The sequence below is a fragment of the Hypanus sabinus genome, chromosome 1 (assembly GCF_030144855.1).
Source record: "Hypanus sabinus isolate sHypSab1 chromosome 1, sHypSab1.hap1, whole genome shotgun sequence".
NCBI classification, from domain to species: Eukaryota; Metazoa; Chordata; class Chondrichthyes; order Myliobatiformes; family Dasyatidae; genus Hypanus; species Hypanus sabinus.
Window position 1 is genome coordinate 136,517,804 of NC_082706.1, and position 21,435 is coordinate 136,539,238.

The window sequence follows — 21,435 nt, forward strand, 5'->3', positions numbered from 1 at the left end:
ATCTCTGGAACCTTGCTCTTTAGACTCTGCCTGTATGCAGGTAGGAGAAGGTCAGTCAGGTGATCAGATTTCCTGAAATGTGGTCTAGGCATGGAATGGTAGGCATTCCATTTCGTGGTATAGCAGTAGTGTAATGTGTTGGGACCTCTGATGCTATAGGTTATATGCTGATCGTATTTGGGCAGAGATTTCTTCAAAGAAGCTTGATTGAAGTCTCCAACAATGACTTGAAATGAGTTGGGGTGGATTGTTTCTTGTTTGGTGATAGTGGCATGCAGTGTCTCAAGTGCCTGATTGCAGTTGGCCAGTGGTGGTATGTAAACTGCAGTCAGGATCATGGAAATAAGAGTGGTAAATCTTGGTAAATATAATGTTTGGCACTTAATTGTTAGATGTTCCAATTTGGGAGAACATGAGTACAACAAAATTGCCACCACGGAGCACCACAGATAGTTTATCTTGGAACCACACGCTCTCTTTTTGCCTTTTCCAAATCAGTAGTTCAGTTCATCCTGTGTATCAAGAAACCTTCGGAACTGATCTCCAAATCTGGCACATGCAGAGTAAGCCATGTCTTGGTAAAACACGGAACACTACAAATCCTCATTTCAAAATCAAAATCTGCCTTAGCTTGTGTTTATTAATTTCATGGAGAGAGATCAATAGAAAGATTTCATTGAAATCTGAGAAGACAACTTTTTTTTACATGTGGAGTGAGCAGCCAGGGGAAGTGGGGATTGAGAATTTTAAAAGACAGTAGTACAGGCATATGAATTGGAAAGGTTGAGAAGCTTATGGTCAAACATTAGCAAATGGGACTAGCTTTGTTGGCATGAACCAGTTAGCCAAAGGGCCTGTGTCCATGTTATATGACTCTATGGCTTTCATAACTCCTAATGTTGTTCAGCAAATTTAAACTACACTGCAGGTCCTGAACGTTTGAGAGTAATAAGAATTGACAATGCTTATTGCTTGAACAGAGCTTTTGAATTAAAAGCAGGAGAGGCACATACTGACATCAATAAATCTACTGAAAGTAAACATGCCATTGCTGATCACTCCTGTAAACGATTGGGTGTTCCTGCCGGCTTTCAGTCTATCAAGTGTGAGGGGAAATTTGCTATTTGGAGAAGTAGGATCAAGAATGATTAGTCCCAAAATATATGAAGGTAACTTTACTTCAGATAAAAGAAGGAGAGAATTATTAATTTTCCATCAGAGAAGAATGCCTTCTAAGAAGTCCTGATGGGTGGAATTAGTTAGTTTTCTTGAAATATCAATGTTGAAGTGAAATAATTTTGTAAAGCAGAGTATGTTAGAAAGATACCTTTGTTTTAAATAAACACTACTTTAAATGTACCTGGAACAAAATCCATTTTCAGTGGAATCCCCAAGAGGCACAGCTACACTTTGTCTTGGAAAATCCTGCCTAATCACAAGTGGCAGGCTCCAGTTCTGACAGCTGCTTGCCCCATCACATAAAGAGTAACTGAGCAAAAGATGCTTCTGGGGCAATGGATCATTTAATTCTGACAAAATTCCACCAGTAACGAAGTCCCAGCAAGGAATGGAAGTTGGCGCACCAGGAGATTGGGACCTTGCTGCTGGAAGGCTAAATATAGCACTCTCTGGCATGTAATCACACTGAAAAACAGAAATAAGGTTATTAATTATTGAACAACACCATAGAAGGCAGTTATGCATTTATTTAGTGACCTACGCCAATTTTTGCCTTTATCTGATCTCACAGATGAATAACGAAAATCATATTCATTAGCACTGCAGTGAAGGAGAAGTTGGATTATAGACTGAAAATACAGTGAACAGTAGTTTCACTATTTGCAGTGGTTTAACATCTGCACATTGAACTTGGCTTCTGAAATTCAGTTCCACCGAGGTCAATGGAATCAAATATCATAAGTAGAGTTCAACATGCATACATAATTATATTGTATGCATGACACATACATTTTCTATCTTCCCCAAGTCTACACAATGGTACTTGAACCCCGCAGAGGTGAAAGACCAGTGTGCAACAGCTGACACCTGAGATAGACTTAAAAAATTAAATTAAATTACATTTCAGTAATATGCAAGCACAACATCTTTTCTACGGCAAAAGGTTAAAACTAAACAGCCAGTTGGGAATAGATTGGTTAAAAGACATTTTTGTTCTACTTATGTGATGTTCATTTCCTCTTCAGGTCTTATCCAACCAAGGAAAAGAGGGACTTCAACTAATGGTGTTGCTGGGTTGATGCAAATTTAGAAACCATTTGTCTAGCTATAGGAAAGATGGAAAGGGTACAGGAAAGATTCACAAGGCTGTTACCAGTACTAGAGGGCTTGAAATAGAATGTAAGGATAGAGAGGATGAGTCTTTTCTCCCAGGACCGTAGGAGACTACAGGTAACAGGTTTATAAAATTGTGAAGGGTGAAATATCACTGTCTTTTTCTTAGGGTAACTAAGGTAGGGGGTCTAAATACTAGAGGAAATGAGTTTAAGGTGAGAAGGGAAAAATGTAAAGGAATCTTAGAGAAAATTGTGGCACGTGGCCAAGTGGTTAAGTTGTTGGACTAGTGATCTGAAGGTCATGAGTTTGAGCCCCAGCCGAGGCAGCATGTTGCGTCTTTGAGCAAAGCACTTGACTACACACTGCTCCAGTCCACCCAGCTGAAAGTGGGTACTGGCAAAAATGCTGGGGGTTAACCTCACGATAGACTGGCATCCTATCCAGGGGAGGGGAAGTCTTGTACTCTCAGTCGCCTCACGCCACAGAAACCGGAGTAAGCACCGGCCTGATGAACCTATAAGGCTCGGGACAGACTTTAACTTAGAGAAAGGGGTTTTTGCATAGAGGGTAGCAGTTAAATAGAATGAGTTGCCAGATTACGCTGTCTTGGCAGGTATAATTACAGTGTTTAAAAGTTATTTAAACAGTTAAATGGATAGAAAAGGTTTAGAAGGATATGGGCCAAACGGAAAATGAGACTAGCTCAGGTAGATAGCTAGGTTTTTTTGTACAATGTCATTTGCACCATTCCATTGCTTTGTGTTTAATGCTGTATTTATTATTGTGTTTATTACTACCATTTATACTGTTTATTCTGAGAGCTTCATCTGAGCAAAGAATTTCATTGCATCCTATCACAATAAACAAATCTGAATCTGAAATAGCTTGTGTAAGAGCTGGACCAAAAGGCCAGTTTCTATGTTGAAAAACTTGATGTCCTATGGAGCTTTCCCTATCTTTAGGACCCTTACTCAGCCTACAAGTAACAGGTCATCAAGCAACATTTCATGTATCACCTAATAGTCAAATGTTCTAATCACAAATAAGAGAAAATCTGCAAATGCTGGAAACCCAAGCAACACACACAAAATGCTGGAGGAATTCAGCATAGGCCCGGCAGCATCTATGGAAAAAAGTACAGTCAACGTTTTGGGCCAAGACCCTTCATTGGGACCCGAAGAAAGCTTTTCAGGAACCATGTCAAATAAAATCTGATACTAAAGAGGAACTGGGGAACAAATAACCAAAAGATTGGTGAAAGGGGTTGTTTCTAAGGAATGAATGATAATTAGATAGCTGAGATGTCAAGAGTAATGAGAAAGAGCTCATTAACATTAACCATGATGAGCTGGGCCAAGAGATTCAGTTCATTTTGATGTATTACAGTTCTATGACATTGCAAGATTTTTTATAATTTCTTTTCCACTTCAATGAAAGTAAGGAATAGAAGGCTTGGGAATATACCTTAGAAAAGTAACTTGAACGTAGTTTAATCTGCAAATGTAATCTGCAAAGCAACCTGTGGAAAGAGAAACAACGCTACCATTTCAGGTTCAAGATCTCTCTTCAGAACCAGATAAAGAAAATCAGTTGCAGAGAGGGTGAGGAAGAAATATCTCCAGTATCACGGACATGTTGGGCAGAAGGGCCTGCTTCTATGCTGCATTGCTCTATGATTCTATGACAGGTGAAATCAGAGTTGCTTTAGTGAACAACCTGCTATATCCCAGTAGCTCAGTCAGTGAAGACAATATCTTGAAGCCTCACCCTCAGCTTTAGCCCAGTAGGACATGAGTAACAGCACTAGACACTTCCCAAGTGTGTGTGGTTGATGGTCAACGGATATTTTGTGGGCTGAGGAGTCTGTTTCCACACTGTGTATCTTCATGATTCTATATAATCCCACAACTGTGTGGAAAAGCCAATCCGGATGAAGTGTCTTGACTCGAAACATCAACTGTTTATTCTTCTCCATAGATGCTGCCTGACCTGCAGAGTTCCTCCAGAAAGTTGCACATATTGCTCAGCATTTCCAGCATCTGCAAAATCTCATGTTTATCATCCCTTTATGGCTACCATGCTTTCCAACATGGAAAGTACAAACTTCTCCTTGTGTGTGATCTGCACATTGTATTTTTAAACAACTGGCTAGCTGGAAAGTGGCTGTTAATAGAGTTTCCTACTTGTTTTGAAATGTATATGTCTTACTTCAATGAGCATGCTAAATGTCAACAGATGACAACAGTGGAAGGGCAGTGTTTCTACCCTCAGGGTAACATGCCAAGACCACAGCTGCCAGTATGCAGAGGGTTAGTGAAAATAAGTCCAGCCTAAATGAAGGTAATAAATGGGCATTAAACATCTAATATAACAAAGGCAGACATCTCAAGTTACACCCGAATTATTCCCGAAAAAAATTTGGTAACAAAATCTATGCAATGAAACTGGGTGTAAATCTGTTAAAGACTTCACAAGTTACTGAAGTTACACTGAAAGCTATTCGTTACAAGACAGGGGCATGTCAAGTTTTGAAAGGAATTTATATAATAATTTGGCCATATCATTAAATAGCTGGAAATTTGTAAAAGATTTGTCAGTTAAATAAAATCTGCTGAGACTGCTATCTGTTAATTTATAGCAGTTCTAGATGTGCAGATTGCCAATTTAAATCATGAGATTTATAAAACTAAACTATCACATTTACAAATTATGCATCAAGGTCTATAGAAGAACAGTTCCAGTAGAACTCTGGCAGAGGGTTTATATTTATAGCCACAAACCTCCAGCCCTGCTCTAGAGCCTGCCTGCCTACTCTAAATCCATCTGGGGAATGGAGTTGGCTCCGTGCCCTGACCACTCAAAGAAAGACTCCACCACTGACTAACTAAGTGGAGATAGTCCTTCCCAAGGTGGGTGGCGATTCAGTTCTGTTGAGAAAACAGACATTTGGTAGAGAGTAAAAAGACTGTTTTAAATTGTTGTAAACTTCACCTTCCCTGTAGTGGGACAGCCATGCTCCACTAGAAGTTTATTAAGGAGCAGATAAGACTAAGACTTTAGACAAACAATGTTGAGAACGTGACTCTTACTCTTCCCATTGGCCAGTAAAAAAAATTCCAATGTGGAAAAACTATCCTGATTATCACAAGTTATATCAAATTTGAAATGTTATTTGATTCAAAGGTTTTGAACAGGAATCATAACATCAATTAATTAAATTAACACACATTTTTGAGTTACTATCTTCAAACTTTCATACTTGTAGCTATGTGTACAGCCTTGCTTCCTTCAAAGGACTAAACATGACAGAGCAAAAACTAATGAAAGGTTCAAATTGTTTTCACTAACTTTCCACCAAGTTCTTCTTACAAGAATTGAAAAATACTATGTCTGATCCAGATAATGTGGGCAAATTTTATACAAGCAGTAGTTCGAAACATAGAAAACCTACAGCACAATACAGGCCCTTTAGCCCACAATACTGTGCCGAACACGTATTTACTTTAGAAATTACCTAGGGTTACCAATAGCCGTTTGTTTTTCTAAGCTGTAGTTACGATGTGGATTTCACTATTTTTGAAGGAAAGAGTGATAATCAGGGCTAAAACATAGGAATTGGACAGCCACTTAAACGTAATTTCAGGGCTAAGGGAAAAGAACAGGGGAATGGGTCTGACAGGATTTAACTACTAAGAGAGTGTAGAGATTTGATGGGGTGAATGATTCTATCAATGTAATATCAATAAACAACCCTACTGATGCCACTAAAAATAATAGCTTGGGTTGCAGTAATTATCTGCAATCTATGTAGTCGCTGTCTCTTGTCTGTTTCCATGCTTGGGTGCTTGAGTTCCATACTATTGTAATCTCTTCAGACCGGTACAAAGGAGTAGAACATATAGAACAGAGAGCAGTACAGCACTGAAACAGGCCCTCAGCCCATGATATCTATGCCAAACCAAATCCAAATTAAACTAAAGTTAGCCTGCACATGCTTCATACCCCTCTATTCCTTGTGTCCAACAGCCTCTTAAATGCCACCGTCTCCACCACTAACCCTGGCAGCTCATTCCAGGTACCTAAGACTTGCAGTGTAAAATACTTGCTCCACACATCTCCTTTGAACTTCTCCTCTTTCTCCTTAAATACACGTCCTCTAGAAATGAGCATTTCTACTCTTGGAAAAGATTCCGGCAGTCTTCCCTCTCTATGCTTCTCGTATTGTTACGAACAAAAGAGCTGGACATTGTAGGGACAGAGTACAAGATGCTGAAGTTTAAATGGTAGAGAGCTTCAGATTCCTATGAGTGAACATTACCAGTAGCCTGTCCTAGTCCAACCACATTGACACCATGACCCAGAGAGCTCAATGTGCCTCTATTTCCTCAAGAGACTAAAGATATTTGTCAACAGCCTTTTGACCCTCACCAATTTTTGTCAATGCACCATGGAAAGTATCCTATCCAGATGTATTGGTGGCTTGGTATGGAAACAGCTCTGCCCTTAATCACAAGAAACTGCAAAGAGTGATGGATATAGCCCAGCACAACAGAGAAACCAGACTCCCATCAATAGACTCTATGCGCACTTTCTGCTACTATAATCAAAGCAGCCACCATAATCAAAGATCCCATGCAACCTGGATATTCCTTCTCCCCCAGAACTATCTGTAGAATTCATTACCACAGCTGGCTATGGAGACCAAGTCATTCAGTATATGTAAAGTGGAGATGGATAGGTCTTCATTAGTCAGGATGTTAAAGGTTATGGGGAGAAGGCAAGAGAATGGGATTGAGAGGGATAATAAATCAGCCATGATGGATCGGCGGATCAGTCTCCATGGACCGAATGGCCTAATTTCCTCCTATGTCTTATGTTCTCAGATACAAAAGCCTGTAAGTACAGACCACCAGGCACAAGTAAAGTTTCTATCCTGCTTTTCTATAGAACTATTGAACAGTATGATGGAGTCTTGCACTCATAATCTACCTTGTTAAGACTTTGTACCTCATTGCCTACCTGCATTGCTGTTATTAAAAGTTAACTTTAGTGGCAGCAGTATAGTGCAATACACGATAATACAGAAAAAAATAAGTAAACCAATTACAGTGAGTATATATATACTGTATGTATACAAAGTAGTTAAATTCAAATAGTGCAAAATAGAAATAATATTAAATAAAAGTGAGGTCGAGTTCACAGGTTCAATGTCCATTTAGAAATCTGATGGCAGAGGGGAAGAAGCTGTTCCTGAATCACTAAGTGTGTGCCTTCAGGATTTTGTACCTTCTTCCTGATGGTAACAATGAGAGAAAGGCATGCCCTGGGTGCAGGAGGTCCTTAATAATGGATGCCATCTTTCTGAGGCACTGCTTCTTGAAAGGGTTTTGGATACCAAGGAAGATAGTGCCCAAGATAGAGCTGACTAATTTTACAACTTTCTGCAGCTTCTTTTGGTCCTGTGCAGTAGTCCCTCCATACCAGACAGTGATGCAGCTTGTCAGAATGCTAACCACGGTACATCTGTAGAAGTTTTTGAGTGTTTAAGGAAACAAACCAAATCTTGTCAAACTCCTAATGAAGTATAGCCACTGTTTTGCCTTCCTTATAGCTGCACCAATATGTTGGGACCAGATTAGATCCCCAGAGATTATGACACCCAGGAACTTGAAATTGCTCACTCTCTTCACTTCTGGTACCTCTATGAGGATTGGTTTATGTTCCCTCGTCTTATCTTTCCTGACGTCTACAAGTAGCTCTCTCATCTTATTGAGTGCAAGATTGTTGCTGTGACACCACTCAACTAATTGGTATATCTAAAAGTATCGATTTCCTAAAACTAAATTAAGATAAAACTCAAACACGAGGAAATCTGCAGATGCTGGAAATTCAAACAACAACACACACAAAATGCTGGTAGAACACAGCAGGCCAGGCAGCATCTATAGGGAGAAGCGATGTCGACGTTTCAGGCCAAGACCCTTCATCAGGACTAGGCCGAAGGAATTACAGATGGGGAGCAATGAGAGAGGGTTTCACTAAACTCCCGTTGAAGAGAAGATTTAAACTTCTTCCGTGTAGGCATCACTGGCAGAGGCTTCGCAGTAGTGAATTTAAAGAGCAAACACGAAGAAATCTGCAGATGCTGGAAATTCAAACAACAACACACACAAAATGCTGGTAGAACACAGCAGGCTAGGCAGCATCTATAGGGAGAAGCGACGTCGATGTTTCGGGCCCAGACCCTTCGTCAAAATATTGGTGAAATATTTTGGTTGGTCCCAAAGCCATATGAGATAAATGTCAAGATAAACTTGGATTCCAATGTAAAATCAGAAGTAACTATCCTGGGTGTTAACTTTGATTCAGATTTGAATTTTAAATTTCACATAAAGAAAGTGGCCAGAGCAGATTTCTACACTTAAATATTGCAAATTTATGTTCATTTCTGTCACATAATGATTCTGAAAATCTAATTCACATCTTTATAAAACTAGATTACTACAATGCACTTTTTACTGACCTTTCAAAACAATCTTTTGACAAACTTCAACTCATTCAGAACACTGCTGCTAGACATTTAACTAAAATCAGGATAAGGGAGCATATCACTCCCATCCTAGCTACTCTCCATTGCCTTTCTGTATCTTTTTGAATTGATCTTAAAGTTCTCTTACTTGTCTTTAAAGCTCTCAATGGTCTGGGAGCAGAGTACAATCTAGAATAATTTTCATTTTATAATGCTGCTACAAGGGATACAAACTCAGTTAATACTTTTAAAAGCCAAGTCAAAAAAACTATTTAACCTTGCTTTTAACTAACATCTTTTAATTACAGAGAAGAAAACGCTTGCTGTCTTGAGGCAAATTATCTTAATTTATTTTTAGAAAATCTGCAGGGGCTATCAAGGTGTTCCCTCGGACCCTGAAGGAAGCTAGTGCAGAAATTGCAGGGGCCCTAGCAGAGATATTTAAAATCTCCTTAGCCACGGGTGAGGTGCCGGAGGATTGGAGAATAGCAAGTAATGTTCTGTTATTTAAGGAAGGCTCCAAGAGTAAGCCGGGAAATTATAGGCTGGTGAGCCTGGCACCAGTAGTGGTAAAGTTACTGAAAGGCAGTGAAGAGGATCAGATATATGAGTATTTGGACAGACAGGGACTGAATAGGGATAGCCAACATGATTTTGTGCATGGTAGGTCTTGTACGCAATCTTATACGCATTTTCGAGAGAGTTAGCAGGAAATTCGATGAAGGCAGTGTATACTGTCCAGATGGAATTTAGCACGGCCTTTGACAAGGACTCGCATGAGAGATTGGTCAAGAAGATACAGTTGCCCGGCATTCAAGATAAAGTAATAATTTCATTAGACATTGTCTTCGCAGGTAAAGCCAGAGAGCGATAGTCAATAGTTGCTCCTCTGACTGCAGGTCTGTGATTAGTGGTGTGTCACAAGGATTGGTGCAGGGTCCATTGTTGTTTGTCATCTATTTCAATGATTGGGGGTCTAGTGGACAGCAGGGAAGACCATCAAAGCTTGCAGCAGATCTGGACCAGCTGGAAAAATGGCCTGAAAATGGCAAATGGAATTTAATGTAGACAAGTGTGAGGTGTTGCACTTTAGGAGAACCAACAATAAGTCTTATACGATGAGCAGTAGGGCACTGAGGAGTGCAAAAGAGCAGAGGGATCTGGGATTACAGATCCATAATTCCTTGAAAGTGGCATCGATTGGTAGATAGGGTCGTAATGAAAGCTTGTGGCACATTGGGATTCATAAATCAATGCATTTAGTCCTGAAGGACTGTCTCAGCCTGTTTGTCCACCTCCATGGATGCTCCCTGACCTGCTGAATTCCTCCAGTAATTTGGATGTGTAGCTTTGGATTTCCAGCATCTACACAATTTCTCATGTTTGTTGAGTACAGGAGTTGGGATATTATATTGAAGTTGCAAAAGACATTGGTGAGGCCTAATTTGAAGTACCGTGTGTAGATTTGGTCATCTACCTACAGGAAAGATGTAAATAAGATTGAAAGAGTGCACAGAAAATTTACAAGGATGTTACTGGGACTTGAGGATCGGAGATATGGGGAAGGTTGAGTAAGTTAGGACTTGATCCCTGGAACTTAGAAGATTTGATAGAGGTATACAAAATTATGAGGTGTATAGCTAGGGTAAATTCAAGAAAGCTTTTTCCAATTAGGTTGGGTGAGACTACAACTAGAGGTCATGGGTTAAGGGCGAAAGGTGAAATATTGAAGGGAACATGAGGGGTAACTTCTTCACTAAAGGGTGCTGAGAATATGGAATGAACTGCCAGCGCAAGTGGTGGATACAGGTATGATTTCAACATTTAAGAGAAATTTGGATAGGTAATGGATAGGTGGGGTATGGGGGGCTATGGTCTAGCTGCAGTCGATGGGACTAGGCAGATTAATGGTTCAGCATGGACTAGATGAGCCAAAAGGCCCATTAATGTGCTGAAGTGTTCTATGAGAATGACTCTGAAGAGAAGTTTTGACACATTGCCTTCATAAATTTAAGTACTGAGTACAGAAGTTTTGATGCTATGTTGAAGTTGCACAAGACATTGGTTATGCCTATTTTGGAGTATTATGTGCAATTCTGATCACCTACTTTCAGGAAAGATGTCAATGAAATTAGAAGAGTGTGGAGAAAATTTACGAAGATTTTATTGGGACTTGAGGACCTGAATAAAGATTAAATACTTCAGGACTTTATTCCCTGGAGCACAGGAGAATGGGGGTTAATTTGATATAGGTGTACAAAATTATGAAAGGTATAGATAGGGTAAATGCAAGCAGGCTTTTTCCACTGAGGTTGGGTGGTTGGGTAGAAGTAGAGGTCATGGGTTAAGTGTAAAAGGTGAAATATTTAAGGGGAATATGAGGGGGAGCTTCTTTACTCAGAGCATGGTGAGAGTGTGGAACGAGTAGACAGTTGACATAGTGCATGCGACCTCAATTTCAGTAATTCAGAGAAACTTTGTTAAGTATCAGGATGAGAGCGGTATGGAAGGCTATGGTGTGGGTACAGGTTGATGGGACTAGCAGAATAATATTTTGACACAGACTAGATGGACCAAAGGGCTTGTTTCTGTGATGTAGTACTCTATGACTCCACAAATAATATCCTTCTGTCTTTTTATTTTCACGTTTGCACTTTATTCTACAGTAAACATTTTGATATTGTCTATATGAAAAATGCTCTATAAGTAAGTTACTATTATTAATGAATTCATCTGTGTGAACAGTATGCAAGACAGGTTTTTAAACTATATCTTGGTCATGTGAAAACGATAAACCAAGTTGCCAAGGTCTCCCCCCAGCCTTCGACACTCCAGAAAGAGCAAATGCATTTGACCAACCTCTCCTTATAGCTCATACTCTCTAATCCAGGCAGCATCCAGATAATCATCCTTTCTGTTATGGGGTGACCAGAATTGTGCACAACATTCCAAGGGCAACCTTGTACTGTTGCAAAATGACCTCCTTGCTTTTAAACTCAAAGCTACAACCAGTGAAGGCAAGTATGCCATAGGGCTACTTTACCACCCCTTTATGTGGCCACTTTGCTAAAAGGGAAAACAAGGATGAGAGGGCACAATCTGATAGGATTTTAAAGGTTTTCAATGAGGAACATGACATTTCCATTTGAGGAAGATAAGACTGAGATCATAAATAGTAGATTGCCAATAACAAACCTAGTCAAAGAAATTAGGAGCAACAAACAATCTGCTGGAAGAAATCAGAGGGACATGCAGCATCAGTAGAAGAAAAGGCATTATCAGTGAAATATTTTCTAACCCCCATAGATGCTTTGTAACCCACTGAGTTTCTACAGCATGTCAAACAGTATCCATGGAAAGGAATAAACAGTCGATGCTTGAGGTCAAGACCTTTCTTCGGGGCTTTCCATGGACGCTGCCTGACTTGCTGAGTTCCTCCAGCATTCTGTATGTGTTACTTTGGATTTCCATCATCTGTAGAATCCCTTGTGTTTAAGAGTACCTCCAGCAGACTGTTGCTCCAGTTTTCAGCATCTGTAGTTTCTTGTGTCTGCAAGAATTCATGAGGAACTTTATTACCCAGGAAACGGTTAGAATGTTCAACTAATACAAGAGGGAGAGATGATTGCTAGATTGGATTATATGAAGAGGGGTGGGAAATGGCTCGAGTCCATCATAAACACTAGCTCTAATCCCCTGGGCTAAATGGCCTTAAGAAACTGTAAAAAAGTTTTGCTGTGGTAGATTCTAAGATTAACTCCAGCCTATAACATTTATTCCATCACCTATAATATGCTTACCCAACAAATATCTATTGCAAAGATCCCAGTCACACCCTGAGTTTGACCTACCCTGAGTTACCATTATTTCTCTCAGAAACTGCGGATGTCACTCAAGGCAAAATTTGTTCCAGTGCCAGACGAGACAGAACTATAAACTTAAATCCATGTGTCTCTGATTCAATGGCCTGTAATGGTAATGGAGCCTCCCAGGAATGAAAAAGCCAAGGGAGTTAGCACAAAAGGGGTCATCATGACATTACAGTTACCCGAGAGATATGTTACTGACAACAATGCATAGCCAGGAGTCTGGAATGAACTGCCCTCCCCACTGCTCTGTTGGGAACTTGGTTGAAGGTTCAATCCTCTGCTGGCACAGCATCACTAATGGAATGGTAAATGTCGTCCAGTCACTGTATGGTTCAGTGCGAAGAAACGATAGAATCATACAGCACATAAAATGGGCCCTTTCTGCCCTCTTTGTGCTAACCACAATGATAATCCATATAGGGGTTCCCAACCTGGGGTCCATGGACCCCTTGCTTAATGGTATTGGTCCTAGGCATAAAAAAGGTTGGGAACCCCTGATCTGCACTAATCCTGCATTCAGCCCAGATCCCTCTATACCTTTCCTATCCCTGTGGCCGCAAATTTCAGCTGTTACAGTTCCAACTAAGAATACTTAACAATTCTCTCAGGCCTAAAGAAATTTGTTAGAGTCATTGGTAGCATACTGTATATTCAAGCTTCTAGTGAAGGAGGGACACTGGTGTGCCTTCTTTGTGATAGTATTAATATGTTGGGCCCAGGACCATGAGGCCATTCAGCCTTTCCACCACTCACCCCTCAATATAGACTGGTGTGTGTTCACCCAGTAAAATGGTGCCAGACGGAGGCAACTTCCAGGGTGCCTTGAAGACAGTGATCACATGCAGCATAGGTCAATGGATACAATTAAATATTCTCATTTTAGCCTGAAACAAGTTGAGAAGCACAACTGTTACCAAGGTCTGTGCAGTTAATAAAGATGTCTTGATGCGATTGAATAATCTATTACTGCTTAAAACTGACAGAAGCAATGCCAAGTGTGGCTGTACTTCTCACTGGAAGAAACTTCCTCGTAGGAAAAGTGACTACCAGTCAAGGATACAGGAACGTTTAAGAAAACAGGGTTTTCGACTCCCAATACCGACTACCTTAATGCCAAACGTACAGTCTCTAGTAAATAAAATTGAAGATCTCAGAGCGAGGGTGCTCTATCAGAAGGACATTAGGACCACTTGCACTCTTTGTTTCACAGAATCTTGGTTAACCCCTTCCTTACTGGACGCAGCAATTGAAATTGACAGGTTCACTATACACCATCAGGATAGGACTGTTGAGTTTCTCAGAAGCAGAGGTGAAGGTGTATGGTTCATGATCAACTCCTCTTAGTCCACACTTTGGAAAGTCTGATCACCCAGCTGCACTTCTACTCCCTGAATATAGACAGATACTGAAGACCGCTGAACCAGCAGTGAGGACTAAGAAGGTATGGACAAGGAAAGCACAGAAGTGCTTACAGGACTGCTTTGAATCAGTGGACTGGACTATGTTCATGGAGTCACCTTCAAATTTGGATGAGTAATGCAGTTGTTACTGACTACATTAAAACTTGTGTGAATGAGTGTGTGCCTACGAAAACTTGCTGTACATTCCCAAACCAGAAGCTATAGATGAACCAGGAGGTTCGACACCTGCTGAAGGCTTGAATGTGGCATTTAAGTCTGGTGACCCAGGTCTGTACAAGGAAACCAGTTAGGATTTGCAGTGGGCTATTTCAAGAGCGAAGAAACAATTCCGAGTGAGGTTGGAGGTGACATTGGTTGCACGTCAACTCTGGCAGGGTTTGCGAAACCCAAAAGCATGAATGGCAGTGATACTTAACTACCTGATGAGTTCAAAGCCTTTGATGCCCACTTTGAATGGGAGAACATAATTACAACTGTGAAGATCTCTGTTGCACCCAGTGACCCTGTGGTCTCTGTTTCAGAGGCCAATGTTCTGCTGGCTTTAAGGAGGGTGAACCTGGCAAGGCGGCAGGCCCTAGTGGAGTACCTGGTAAGGCTCTGAAAACTTGTGCCAACCAGCTGGCAGGCGTATTCAAAGACATTTTCAACTTCTAAATGCTATGGTCAGAAGTTCCCACCTGCTTCAAAAAGGCAAGAATTATACCAGTGCCCAAGAGTAGTATGAGCAGCCTCAATGACTATCTGCTTCTTATGTTTCTGCCTGGTACTGTGCAAGTGCTGCCAGACGGCTGTTATAACGCGCAGTCGGTGTGAATGGCGTGAGAGTTAAGTTGTAAAGTGAGCTTTATTGACTAGATCTCTTAAATTGATTTGATTGAGTCTATCTTTAAAAATATTAATGTCAGAAATACTGCACAGGTCTGCTGGCAGAAGATTCCACACTCTTGTTGATCTTGGGTAGAGGGAGTACTGGTAGCAAATCTTGTTGAATGAAATGGGTTCCCGTATGTAAGGTCCAGTTTGCTGTTGAGTTGGACTGACCCTGTGATGAATTTGGATGTTTGATGGAGTGATGTTGTGAACTTCTTCGAAAATGGACATTAACCGTAGTTTAGTATATCGGTTTTCAAGTGGTTCCCATTGAAGGTTAGAGAGCATGTTGGTGACACTGGATTTCCTGCTGTAATCGTATAGCACAAAACGAGCAGCATGGCGTTATATTTTCTCAATGGACTTCTTATCGTTAGCTTGATGGGGATCCCATATGGCCATGCAATACTCAAGCTTTGGACAGACGAGTGTCTTGTATGCCATGACCTTGACAGATCTACTACATGAGTGGGGGTTTCTTCGCAGGATACCCAGCATTTTGTTTGCTTTGGCTGTAATCTGATTGATGTGGCATGCTCAGTTAAGATCCTTGCTAATTTCAACACCAAGATATGGGTGGTGGCTGACTGGTTCAGAATCTTTCCTTTCATGTTATATATTGTGCTGATTGGTTTAACTTTGTGACTGTCATGCATAGCATAACAGTTAGATGAGTTGAAGGACATTTGCTATTGAGACTCCCATTGACATAATCAATCAATATTGTTTTGTAGCAGCTGAGCATCTTGGTCATTTTTTATCTCAGGGTAAATTATGCAGAGATCTGCAAAGAGTCTGACCTTGGACTTGACTATATTTGGCAAATCATTGATGTAAATGAGAAAAAGTAAGGGTCCCAACACGGTCCCCTGGAGAACTCCGGATGTTACTGGAGATTCAGGGTACTCTGCCCCCTCAAGAAGCACACGTTGCTGTCTGTTGGTAAGGAACATGTTTAACCAATGTAGAAGGCTGTTGTTAATACCCACGTGTTTAAGCTTGCGTAGCAATCTCTGGTGGGGGACTGTCTCAAATGCCTTGCTGAAGTTGAGTATGATCAAATCTGCTTGGCTTCTATTATCAAGGATCTTTGCTAAGTCGTTGATCAGCCCTGCAAGTTGTGTGTCACAAGATCAGCCCTGTCGGAATCCATGTTGGTGGTGAGTAAGAACATTGTGTCTGTCTAGATGGATTATAATGTGACGAGGAATAATATGCTCAAGAATTTTACAAGGAATGGAAGTGAGTGACACCGGTCTGTAATTTCCTGGATTTGTGCGCTCGCCCTTCTTATAAATTGGAAAGACATTCGCTTTCAACCAATCATCCAGTAATGTCCCAGTATTAATAGACTTCTGGAATATCTTTTGCAAAACAGAAGCTAGACTAGAAGCACAACTCTTCAGAATCATGGCTAGTACTTGATCAGGTCCTGGTGCTTTCTTAGGCTGTAATTCCTCAAGAAGCTTCTTAACCCCTGTTACAGCTAGAATGAGATCTGGCAATGAGATCCAGTAACACTCACATCCACAGTGACAAAATGCTTTGAGGGGTTGGTCATGGCTAGAACGAACTCCTGCCTCAGCAAGGTCCTGAACCCACCGTAATTTGCCTATCGCCACAATAGGTCTAGAGTAGATGCAGTCTTAATGGTTCTTCATGCGGCCTTAGATCTTCATCTGGACAATACAATCACCTATGTAAGGATGGTATTTGTTGACTATAGCTCAGCTTTTAACAGCATCAGTCCCACAGTCCTGGTCAATACACTACAGAACCTGGGCCTCTCTACCTCTCTCTGCAATTGGATCTTAGACTTCCTAACCAGAAGACCACAATCTGTGTGGATTGGTGATAATATTTCTTCCTCACTGATGATCAACACTGGCGCACTGCTCTATCCCTCTATACCTGTGGCTAGGTATAACCCAAATGCAATCTATAAATTTGCTGATAATACAATCATTGCTGATGGAATCTCAGATAGAGATGGGAGGGCATACAGGAGCGAGATATACCAGCTAGTTGAGTGGTGTCACAGCAACAACTTATACTCGATGTCAGTAAGATGAAAGAGCTGATTGTGGACTTTAGGAAGGGTCTTACCCTTCCAAGGGAACTTGGACCAATCCTCACAGAGGGATCAGAGAGTGAGCAATTTCAAGTTGCTGGGTGTCAAGATCTCTCAGAATCTAATCTGGTCCCATCATATCAATGCTGCTATAAAGAAGGCAAGACAGTAACTATATTTCATTAGGAGTTTGAAGAGATTTGGTTTGTCACCTAAAATGCTCAAAAACTTCTATAGATGTACCACGGAAAGTATTCTGACAGACTGCACTACTGTCTAATATGGGGGGTGGGGGGCTACTACTGCACAGGATCAAAAGAAGCCACAGAAAGTTTAATATTGGTCAGCTCCACCTTGGTACTACTCTCTGTAGTATTTAAGACATTTTCAAGGAATGGTGCCTCAGAAAGGCGAAGTGCATTATTAAAGACCCCATCACTCAAGACATGCCCTCTTCTCATTATTACTGTCAGGAAGGAGGTACAGAAGCCTGAAGGCAAACACTCAGCGCTTCAGGAACAGCATCTTCCCCTCTGCCATCTGATTCCCAAATGAACGTTGAACCCATAAACACTACCTCATTTTAAAAATATTTTTTCTGTGTTGCATCATTTTAATCTATTTTATATATTTTTTTAATATATATATGTATGTGTGTGTGTGTGCGCGCGCGCGCTTACTGTGATTGACTTTTTTATTCTATATTATCATGTATTGCTTTGAACTGTTAACAATTTTCACGACAGAAGCTGGTGATAATAAATATGATTCTGATTCTGGTCTTTGCAAGCATATCCTGAGGGAATTATGAAGTATTGTTATTTGAAACTATTACAACTGAAGTCTGGAGGCACACAGATAGGAAAGGCACAGAGGGACATGGGCTGAATGGTGATTCAGCCAGCTCCATCAGGGGTGCAACCATCCCTCGCCATCGAGGGCACCTTCAAGAGGCAGTGTCTCAAGAAGGCAGCATCCATCACTAAGAACCCTCACCTTCATTCATAAATTCATACATTTATGTATGTATGCATGCACCTATGTCTGTATGCAATTTATCGCACACATAATGCTAGAAGAACACACAGGCCAGACAGCATCTATGGAAAAAAGTACTGTCAGCGTTTCAGGCCAAGACCGTTCGGTGGGACTTTATCGTAACTTTATTTCAGTCAGAGTACTGCTGCTGCAAAACAACAAATCTCACATCAACAAAGTCAGTGATAATAAATCTGATTCTGATTGTAATATCTAAGGAACAACATAAAAGCCTTTTAAACATTGTAATTGTACATCTCTGCCACCTCTTCTGGCAGCTCATTCGAGATAACCATCACCCTCTGTGTGAAAAATGCAAACTTTGATGTTCTTTAAATTTCTCTCCTCGCACTTTAAATCTGTTTTCTCCAGAGTTCCAGACTCTCTTTTTATGGGAAAAATGCTCTGACCATCTTTCCAAATGTTGCACCTCATAATTTTATGAACCTCTGCACAGGTCCTCTCCAGCTTACGAATACTAGAATTGTTTACACCCCATATATACAACCAAGTGTTTGGGAGAATGGCAGTGTAGATTTGCTGATTTCTGCAAGATTGCTGGCATCTTCTGCCAGATGGGATTTCAGTTTGTGGCCGTGTTTCCACTTGATAACGAACAGTTTGCAGGATCAGAACCCTTCGAAATTTTGATAATTCCCTGTATAACATCACCCCTCCGCCCCCTACATTTCACTGAGAATAAAACTAGAATTTTCAACCTCTCCTTATAACAACCACCCTTTGCAAATGACATCCTGGTAAATCTCTTCTGCACTTTCTCTTTTGCTAACACATCCTTTGGTGACAAGAAATGCTCCATGAATTTTTAACTTTGTCACTATCCTATTGATTCAGTGAACTTATGGACTTACACTCCAAGGTCTCTGTATATCAGCATTCTTAAGCCATTTACATGTCCCACCAGAACTTGACCTCCAGAAGTCTGGATTACAATGGTCTGGATTAAATTCTACCTGCCGGCATCTGCTTAGCCTTCCAGCTGATTTATGGGCACCTGTACCTTTAGATAATCCTTCTTATCATTTACAACTCCTCTAACTTCTGTGTGACTTATTCTTTTCTACACATTACCATGGAGGGCATTCTAACAGCCTGGTATGGAGGCTCCAACGTGAAGGATCGAAAGAGGCTGCAGAGGTTTTGTGACTCATCCAGTTCCATCATGGGCTTAATCCCCCCATTGTCAAGAACATATTCAAAAGGTGGTGTCACAAGAAGGCAGCATCCATCTTTAAGATCCTTCACTACTGGGAACATGCTCTCTTCACATCACTGCCATTGAGGAGGTACAGGAGCCTGAAGACCTACACTCAATGCTTTAGGAACAGTTTCTTCCCCTCTGTCATCAGATTTCTGAATAGCCTATGAACCCGTGAACACTATTTCTCTTTTGCACTTTTTATTAATTTTATTGCAACTTATAATAATTTTTTAATGTTTTACACTATATGAAGCTATAAAATAATAAGTTTATGGACCAGCTATCAAATGGGGCCTTGTCAAAGGCCTAACTGAAGTCCAAATAAACCACAAGTAGTGTACTGTCCTCATCAATTTTCTTAAGTAGGAAATGTGCAACAGTTTACTGTGAAGACCAGTGTTGGGCAAACTGGGACAAACAATACAATCAGTCTGCATATGGGGCTCAGAGCAGCATGCTAACAAGCACAGTAAGTATGGCCAGTGCTGGGGTCTGGTAGTACCTGCTCTATGCCTTGACCATTTGAATTCTATGATTTTCTTATTATTTTTTGTTGGACTTGACAAAAGTTGCTGTGTGTTTGACTGTCTATTTGACAGAGATTTCCCTTGGGACCTTTTGACATAAATACATACAGCCGTCTAAAGAATCAGTACTTTGTGGGTAGTACAAAAGAGGTTACAAGTGTCTAGTGACCATCATCATAAGTTTACTACTTGCAATTAAGTAAATTAAATGACAAGAAATATTGTATAAGATGTACCTCTCTCTGTGTTGCTTGCTCCGGGAAGATGAGTACAGGACGATAATAGATTTTGAGATTAGTGGTGTTAATTAAGATTGTCTTGTCTTCAATCACAAGGATCTGTATGCCATGTCGTACAACTGAAGATATGCAGAACTGACATAACTGTGGAACACAAGGAACTTATCAGTAAACTAGAAAGAAACAAAAAGAAAGAATTTGTACAGTACACAATAATTGTTTTTACTCTTGGAATGTTACAAAGCTCTTTGCAATGAATGAATTTCTTTTGAAGTTTATTCACAGATGTAATGTAGGCAAGCTGCTCTGCAATCAAAAGACACATGGCCCACTTGTTATCCCATTGACCCTACACTGAGATTCCTACGGCATTTGTAGCAAATGGGAAATATATAAATAACTCATTCATCAAGCGCAATTATTTATGTTTTAAAAGTTTTAGTGTTTACTTATCAACTAAAGTTGAATGTTAGACAGGGAGGTGACAAAAACAGCAAGTAATGATTACTTATCTGCATCATTCCTAAGCCAGGTTAAGCTAATACTATGAATTTAACCAATATGCAAATAGGAATATGATCACCATAGTTTCAACAGCAGAGATCTAGTTTATGGACAGAGGTACACAAGAGGTATATGCCTGTGCTCTAGAGAACCAAGTACTTAAACCATTGTTGTTTTGATAACATGATAATGATTTGAAATGGAGGTGTGGGGTATTGTTAACTTTTAAGTCATTTACAACAAATTGATATGTGGAAAGCAGGAATCAAGGTCACAACAGACCTCAAGAGGACAGGGACCTCCTGGTAGAGATGACAAAAAGGTGACACAACTTCCACTCAAAAAAGTGCCCCACCATCCAAACCAACAAGACAACTTTGAAAGCAGTTGGAGGCATTTGCCCACACATAGGATTCCGGACTTGTAGATGTCAGGAGGTCATGTTAAATTGATGTGAAACATTTGCTCAGTGCCAGAGACTATAGTGTCCAAAAGTTGGCACTTCTCTTTAGAAAGGATGTTTATGCTTCAGAGGAGGCAGGAATGAAATTCACCATCGAGGTGTGAGTGATTGTAGCTTGGGGCATAAAGTGGAAAGATGGTGTTGATTTATGTTTTTTTAAAAGTGGTTGAGAGGAGATTTGTTGAAGCTGTTTATAATTATGAATGCTTTTAAAAGAATAAACACAGCAGATTCTAGTGCTGAAGCATTGATTACCACATGGCACAGTTTAATATAATTGATAAAAGAAGCAAGAATGACGGAAGAATTTTTCACTCCAGCAATAGGTTAGGTCTGGAAGACATTGCTTTCTGGCGTGGTGGCTTTCAAAAGGAAACTCAACAGTAG

The 21,435-nt window shown here is 40.4% G+C and overlaps 1 protein-coding gene across 2 annotated transcripts in view; it reads right to left on the minus strand.

Annotated features, from left to right (window-relative positions):
- The window catches only part of LOC132398003 (intermembrane lipid transfer protein VPS13B-like), a 1,044,617-nt gene that overhangs the window by 39,870 nt on the left and 983,312 nt on the right, over nt 1-21,435 (minus strand). For both annotated transcript variants that reach the window (XM_059976892.1, XM_059976883.1), the window contains exons 51-52: nt 20,079-20,225; nt 1,361-1,644 (exon numbers count right to left, since the gene is read on the minus strand). In XM_059976892.1, the coding sequence (XP_059832875.1) occupies nt 1,361-1,644; nt 20,079-20,225 (431 nt within the window). The remainder of the gene's footprint in view (nt 1-1,360; nt 1,645-20,078; nt 20,226-21,435) is intronic.